At 35.0% G+C, this 7,574-nt stretch overlaps 1 protein-coding gene across 1 annotated transcript in view; it reads left to right on the plus strand.

Moving 5' to 3' along the window:
• SNX4 (sorting nexin 4) overlaps positions 1-5,550 on the plus strand; it is a 62,832-nt gene extending 57,282 nt beyond the window's left edge. The window contains exons 13-14 of the mRNA XM_045812582.2: positions 337-451; positions 4,376-5,550. Coding sequence (XP_045668538.1) covers positions 337-451; positions 4,376-4,423 — 163 coding nt within the window. The 3' untranslated portion in view covers positions 4,424-5,550. The remainder of the gene's footprint in view (positions 1-336; positions 452-4,375) is intronic.
• Positions 5,551-7,574: the final 2,024 nt, after the last annotated feature.

Below are 7,574 nucleotides of genomic sequence, written 5' to 3' on the forward strand. Positions count from 1 at the left end.
GACCCCAGGAGGGCAGCTTCACATGGCTGGTTTAGGCTTGTGAGCCGGGTCAGAGAGCCATCTACAGATGTTTTATAGGAATAATCTGAAGCTGGGATTCTTGTGGCAAAAATATTGATTATTAAAATGTAGACGAATGTATGACTGTCTCTCTGCTGCTTCTCCCAGTATAATTTTTAGGAAGAGAGAAATAGGACTATCTTATACAGACAACAGCTTTTTCCTCCATATAGATAAATAAAAACCAGTGCAAATGAGAACTGGTTATTAGAATTTATAATATAGTTAACTTAATTTGAATAAGAGTAATAATGATGACTACACATTTTATTTCAGAGAATTTGTGAAAAATGCTTGGGCCGATATCGAACGCTTCAGAGAACAAAAGAACCATGATTTAAAGGAGGCCCTCATCAGCTATGCGGTCATGCAGATCAGCATGTGCAAGAAGGTAGGTGAAGGTGCAGGTCTGTGCCGAAGTGCTGGCAAACTTCCGCACAACTGATCTCTCTTATTTGGACCAGAGTGTTTATTATTTTCATTTTAAAGCCCATTCTTCCCCCCATTCCAGAATGTTTTCCAGTTTCTTCACTTAACTTTGAAAGAGTATTGTAACCAGAATGTTAATTATTGAGTCTTCACTCACCTCAAGTTCCAAATTTGTATGCCCTGTTTATATCTAGTATTTGAAAATATATACCAACAACATTACGTGGATTATATGATGTTCTTGGACAGGGAGTAAGATACTGTTCCTAACAGTGATATATAGTACTTTGATTGGAAGATAGCGTAAATGTGATTTGGGGAAAATGTGGTTATGATACGGTTTGTTGTCATAGTCTTTCATATGACTGATATCCATAGTAAAGGATAAGTAGCTTATTCTGGTTTCAATAAGTGTTTTGACAATGCTGAAATCTTTAAAATGCTATTCTAAGAACAAAATATAAAACATTCTTTTTTATAACCTATGATCTGCCTGCCTGTGTGTCTGTCAGTACCAGTGCTTTACATATGTCTAGCACTTCACAGTTTACCAAGAGATTTAACATGTATTATCTCAGCAAATCATATAGCAAGATGATTTCTCACAGTTATGAAGACCTTCTTAGAGGGAAAAATCATAGTCATATAAACAACTTGTGCTTTATTTCATCCAAAATGTATATTTTCTGGCTAGACATCATCACTTCCCTAGCCCTTTCCACTTGGAATCACCAGCAGTAGCATAGAGAGCAAAGATACTTTGAGATGGAAACACCAGACGCTAGCGTTCATCACGTGGGCTCCTTTCGTATTGGGCAAATTCATATTTATGCCTCAGTTAAAGTGTAAGTTACTTCACATAGTGGATCTTTGAGGTCATTTAAGAGAAGTTAGAATCATGAGTGATCCATCTGCACATGCCGATGGGTGGGTATGATTGCAGCTTGGTAGTGTGTGTTTGTGTGTGTGTGTGTGTGTGTTTCTGTCTGTCTGTCTGTGTGTTTTAAGATTGTATTTACTTATTCATTTATTAGAGCAAGCAAGCAAGTATTTGAGTGGGGAGGGGAGGAGCAGAGGGAGAGAGAGAATCCCAAGCCAACTCCTGCTGAGTGTAGAGCCTGATGTGGGACGCGATCCCATGACCCTGAGGTCATGACCTGAGCCGAAATCGGGAGTCAGGGTTAGTTTACTAACAGGTTAACTTTTCAAATATACCATATTTCGTTATAATGTCAGCTATCCAAAGTGGTAATTGAATATAATCAAATGACTAAATTGTAGTAGTAGTAAACCAGAACAAAAAACTTTCACAGGGACGCCTGGGTGGCTCAGTTGGTGAAGTGTCTTCGGCTCAGGTCATGATCCCAGGGTCCTGGGATCAAGTCCCACATCAGGCTCCTTGCTCAGTGGGGAGTCTGCTTCTCCCTCTGCCTGCTGCTCCCGCTGCTTTTGCTCTCTCTCTGCCAAAAAAATAAATAAAATCTTAAAAGATATTTTACATAAAAAGTATTAATATTAGCACTTAAAAATCAAGGATCACTTCTAAGTGTTTTTTTGGTCAACATTTTTGATAGTGAATTTTCTAATTTGTTGAATCAAGAAATACTTGATTTTTAAGCTACTTTATCTTTTTGAATTTTAAGAATTATCATATGGAAAAAGATATTCCATGCAAATGGAAATGGGGGGAAAAAAGCTAGGGTGGCAATACTTACATTAAAGTAGAAACAATGGACTTTAAAACAAAGACTGTAACAAGAGACAGAGAAGAGCAGTACGTAACGGTAAGGGTCAGTCCGACAAGAGAGTGTAAGAGTAAATGTACCCAACACCAGAACACCAAAATGCATCAAGTCATATTAGGACATAAAGGGAGAAACTGATGGTAATACAATAATAGTAGGGGATTTTAACACCCCACTTACATCACTGGATAGATATCAAGACAGAAAATTAATAAGGAAACAGTATCTTTGAGTGACACTTTAGCCTACATGGCCTCCTATCCTATATATAACATCCCAAAACAGCAGAATATACATTCTTTTCAAGTGCACATGGAATAGTCACCAGGATGGATCACACATTAGGCTACAAAACAAGTCTCAATAAAATTTAAGAAGACTTAGATGCCTGGGTGGCTCAGTCCATTAAGCCTTTGGTTCAGGTCATGGTCCCAGGATCCTGGGATCAAGCCCGACACTGGGCTCCTTGCTCAGTGGGGAGCCTCCCTCCCCCTAGCTTGTGCTCTCTCGCTCTCTCACTCTCTCTGACAAATAAGTGAATAAAATCTTTTAAAAAAATTTTAAGAAGACTGAGGTAATATCATCATCTTTTCTGACCACAATTGTATAAACTAGAAATCAATCACAAGAAAAAAACTGGAAAAATACAAATACGTGGAAGCTAAAGAGCACGCTACCAAACCTCCAGTGAGTCAGTGAGGACAGCAAAGAGCTAATCAAAAAATACATGGCTGCGGATGAAAATGAAAACACAATGGTCCAAAATCTTCGGAAGGCAGCAAAAGCAGGTCAGAGAGGGAAATTTATAGCGATACAGGCTGACCTCAAGAAACAAGAAAAATTTCAATCTGACCTTACATCTAAAGGGACTAGAAAAAGAACGAAGCCCAAGATTAGTAGAAGGTAGGAATTTAATAAAGATCAGAGCAGAAAAAGTAATTATCATAAAGATAACATACTCTCATTGCAAAAATTACAAAATCCAGAAGCACTTTAGGTAAAAATTCTCCCCTTCCTCCACCAAATCCCTTTTGAAACCGCACCACTGTTAACAGACTTCATGCGTATCCTTCCAGACGTTCTTGTACCTTTACAGTCATTTAGAAAATGACTTCCCCACAAAACAGGACTTCCTGTTTCATCTTCCCCACAAAAACAGGACTGTGTTACATGTGCCAGGGTGTCGTTTCGGTTTGCTTACTTGATGTCTCATGGACATCTTCCTGTGGCAGTGCATGGGATCTCTTATCCTTTCTGACAACAAATACTCTTACTAGATGCAACTTCATCCAGCCAATCTGAGACATTTTAAAGGATTTTTTTTATTTGCTTTTTGTATTTCATCAGAAGGAGAAAAATCAACAGATTCTTGATTTTTTTTCTGGTGTTTGAAGCCTTGATGACTTGATAAATATTGACATACTTTAACAGCTAAGTATTAAATATTGCCTCCTCATGAATTAGCAGTTATTCGAGAATGTGTATCTTGTTTATTTAAAAAAACGCCTTTGTTTCTACTACTTGTTAGATTTTACTGTTTTATTTTTATATACATGCATTTTTGTTTAAGCATATTAGATATATTTTATCATATTAACTTAGTGCTAAATAGCCTGCTAGAACCAGAGAAGGATTTGATAGTTTAGCCTGTTACTGGTTTTTATCAAAACATTAGTTGTTAGACTAATAATTTACTAAGCTATTAATTTTTTTAAAAACCCATTAATTTTTACTTAATTGTCAAACTAGTAGGTTTTTTTCCTTTTGTCTTAAGTATTACATAGAAAAACTGCCTGAAAACTTGTTTGGTTTACAAATAGAAATGATGCAAACATGTGATATGAGTAAATGAGTTTATGTTATGAACCTTGAAAACTCAGTTTTCTAAAAAAAGAAGTTGTAATAGCTCTTTCCCCATCTTGAAGTGGGCTGTGCAAATGATTCTCTTACTTTTTTCAGAAGTATTAGACATTCACTTCTATTAGCCATTGCCGGAAATAGTGTCATATTTGCTGGACTTGTTAGTTATTCCAGAAAGTGAAATTTAGCATACCAGTAAGCCAGATACTTCGGCTTTCAGAATCCTTCCCAAATCACATTTTAAAGTATTCGTTTCTTTCTTTTCTTTTCTTTTCTTTTAGGGAATTCAAGTTTGGACCAATGCTAAGGAATGCTTTAGCAAGATGTAATCTTGTGAAAGGAATTTCTCATCAATCAAAGTGCCCCAGAACAGAAGCACAAGTAAATAAAAAATACTTAAGTTGCTACCCAGTATACACAAAAATATATATAAGTTGAGTCAATTCAACTTCTTTAATTTGATTGTAGTTGTGTTCCTATAGCACAAAAAGGATGTATTTTAATGAATATTAACTATTATGATTTGAGGTTTTGGGGACTGGTGCTGATTCCAAAAAGTTAATTTGATAATATATACCAATAGATTGTTTTTGTCAGGCTTCTGAACCAATGACTGAATGTTAAGATGTTAGGTAATTTGTTTGTTTCAATGCCAGTTGTTTCTGATCTGTTTATGTAGGGAGTTTTTCCCTAAGATTGAATTCCTATCTTTACTTGGTAAGACCCACTAATCTGTTGTAGGGGGTTATTTTTTCTTGCCTTATAGTTGAGCTGTTTGGTTTGACAAAGCTCAGCAGAAACTTAGTGTGAAATCTAAGATTTTCTCCCACATTCATTGATGCCCCCTATAACATTTGCATACACTAGAAAATGCCTTCAATTTGTGTTTTACCAGAATTTTGATACTGGTCAGAAATTTTATACTGCCAACAAAGAAGATTCAACTTCTCAGTGGAACACATTGTTATGATCCAGGAATTGCTATATAGAAAGTTTTAATTGAATGTGTTACATATAAGCACTAAATTCTTCTCAAATAATTCTTAACCTCAGTGATGAGCCTAAATTTACTCTGCTCGGCTCTCTACATGTGGCATTTCAGGGTACAAGATGTAGCATTTCAATGTATAAGCGATATGTAGTGAACATATGTGTTCGTATCTTCATTATTAACATCCTTCTTTTCTATTGCTTGGCTGTAATTTTTGTAAAGATAAATTATATTGTTTTTGTGCGTGCGTGTGTGTGTTTGTGATACATGTTCAGAAGCCAAGCACCCTCATTTTGCTAGCTTTGCAGTATTTTAAATGTGTTCTCATTATTACTAATGATGTAAAAAAGAAATCCCCAGTACTGTTCAGCATTTGACTTTTTTACATGTTTAAAATGTTGCTGGATTTTTGTGCTGTTTGCCAAACTTATACAATAAATAAATGAAGTATTGTGCTGATTTTCATATGATTTTTGTTATTTTAACAAAGTTATCTATACATATTAGTATCTGATGCCCTGTGAGAAAATAATACATGCTTTATTATGTTTTAAAGTGTTTGTGTATATTTATCTTAGGCCAAAATGTTGGGTTTTTCAAAAAATAAGATGCTGAAATGAAATAGAAGTTTCAAAAATTTACTGCTTTTTTTAAAAAGAAAATTGCTGGAAGCAAAGGTCATCTGTATATGTACTCATTTCATTCCACTGAATTGTATCATCTCTTGACTCGTGAAATAAAATAACTTTTCGTTTGGCATTTAAAAATCAAAAGCCTTCTCCCCAAAACTAACCTTAAACTAAATGTAAAATGGAATAGATTTTTTCCTACTAGCTGATTTAGTTTGAGAAGGCCATTGTTACCTATGTTTTAAAAGATGAATTAGGAAAAATATTTTTCTAAAACATGCAGATATTCACATGGTTGTATGTATATTTAGGAATATCTTTTTTTTTTTTAAGATTTTATTTATTTATTTGACAGCGAGACAGCCAGCGAGAGAGGGAACACAGCAGGGGAGTGGGAGAGGAAGAAGCAGGCTCCCAGCGGAGGAGCCCGATGTGGGGCTCGATCCCAGAATGCTGGGATCACGCCCTGAGCCGAAGGCAGACGCTTAACGACTGCGCTACCCAGGCGCCCCTATTTAGGAATATCTTGACTTGGGTTGACTTTTTAAAAAGTTTGATAGCATAAATGATTCTTTTAAAAACAACAACAAACTATGAACTTGTTTTTTGTTTTAAGTAGGCTCCATGCCCAACGTGGGGCTTGAACTCATGACCCTGAGATTAAGAGCTGCATGCTCTACCAACTGAGCCAGGCAGCCCCCCCCGCCAAAAAAAAACCCAAAAAACAAAACAAACAAAAAAAAAAACCTCTTAAGTTTAATGATGGAAATTATTTTTGGTGCCATCCAGAATAAGTATAAAGAAAATAATCTGTGCAATAACCCTTTTCAAAACTATTTAAAAATCAAAATGCTAAAATGAATTATTAAAGAGGAGTGGGGTTTAATCTTCAAAGCTAAATATAAAAATATAAGGAATGACTGAAGAAAAATGACTCATTACATTAATGTAAATAGTAACAGAGGAAGAGTTCATCTTGACAGGGTACTAGTGATGCAGTTGGTATAGTCAAAGCATTAAAATTAACTGAAGTCATACTTAACCTTCATTTACATCCAAAACTTGAGTATGTCTGAATGAGTCACTGGTAATTACAACATAGCATCCAAAACAGGAACTGCGGGTTCTTAAAATTCAAGCATCTTTAGAATAAACACACACCCAGCTTGGAATGGAATGAAAAACCAAGAGTTATGTAACAGGAATGCTAGGCTTTTTATATCCTTATAATCCTTCTTTAGATTTATATGCATACTGTCCCCCTGAGTAGAATTTACTGATTTCTCATAAAAAGTTTTCCCTAAAACAAAGATTCGGGAATTTCTTTCAAGGGTGAGTAACCCAGAGAAATAAAATAATAAAAGGTCAAATCAGTAGAATTATACTTGCTTCCTAAAATTATATAGTTTAAATTCCTATATATTTGAGAGGAAGGAATAAGCTATTGAAAAAAAATGAGCAAATTAAATCCAAAGCAAGTAGCAGAAAGGAAGAGGAAAATTAATGGTATTAAAAATAGAGCTATAAAGCCAAAAGTTGATTCTTTGAAAAGATTAATAAAATTAACCCTCTAGCAAACCTGGAAGGAAAAAGAAAAAGTATAAATTATTTCTATCAAGAATGAGATGGGAGATGTTATTATAGATCTTACAGACATTAAAAGGGTAATAAGGAATATTACGGGCAACTTTAAACCAATAAATTAAATGAAGTCAACAAATTCCTTTAAAAATGTAGTTTACTAAAACTGATACAAGATGAAATAGAAAATCTGAGTAACCTTATACCAAAGAAATGTATTATCAAAAATATTCCTCCACAAGAAAACTCCAGGTCTTGATGGCTTTATTGATGAGTTGT

The sequence above is a fragment of the Ursus americanus genome, chromosome 4, assembly GCF_024610735.1.
Source record: "Ursus americanus isolate L20-20 chromosome 4, mUrsAme1.1.p, whole genome shotgun sequence".
In the NCBI taxonomy this organism is placed as follows: Eukaryota; Metazoa; Chordata; class Mammalia; order Carnivora; family Ursidae; genus Ursus; species Ursus americanus.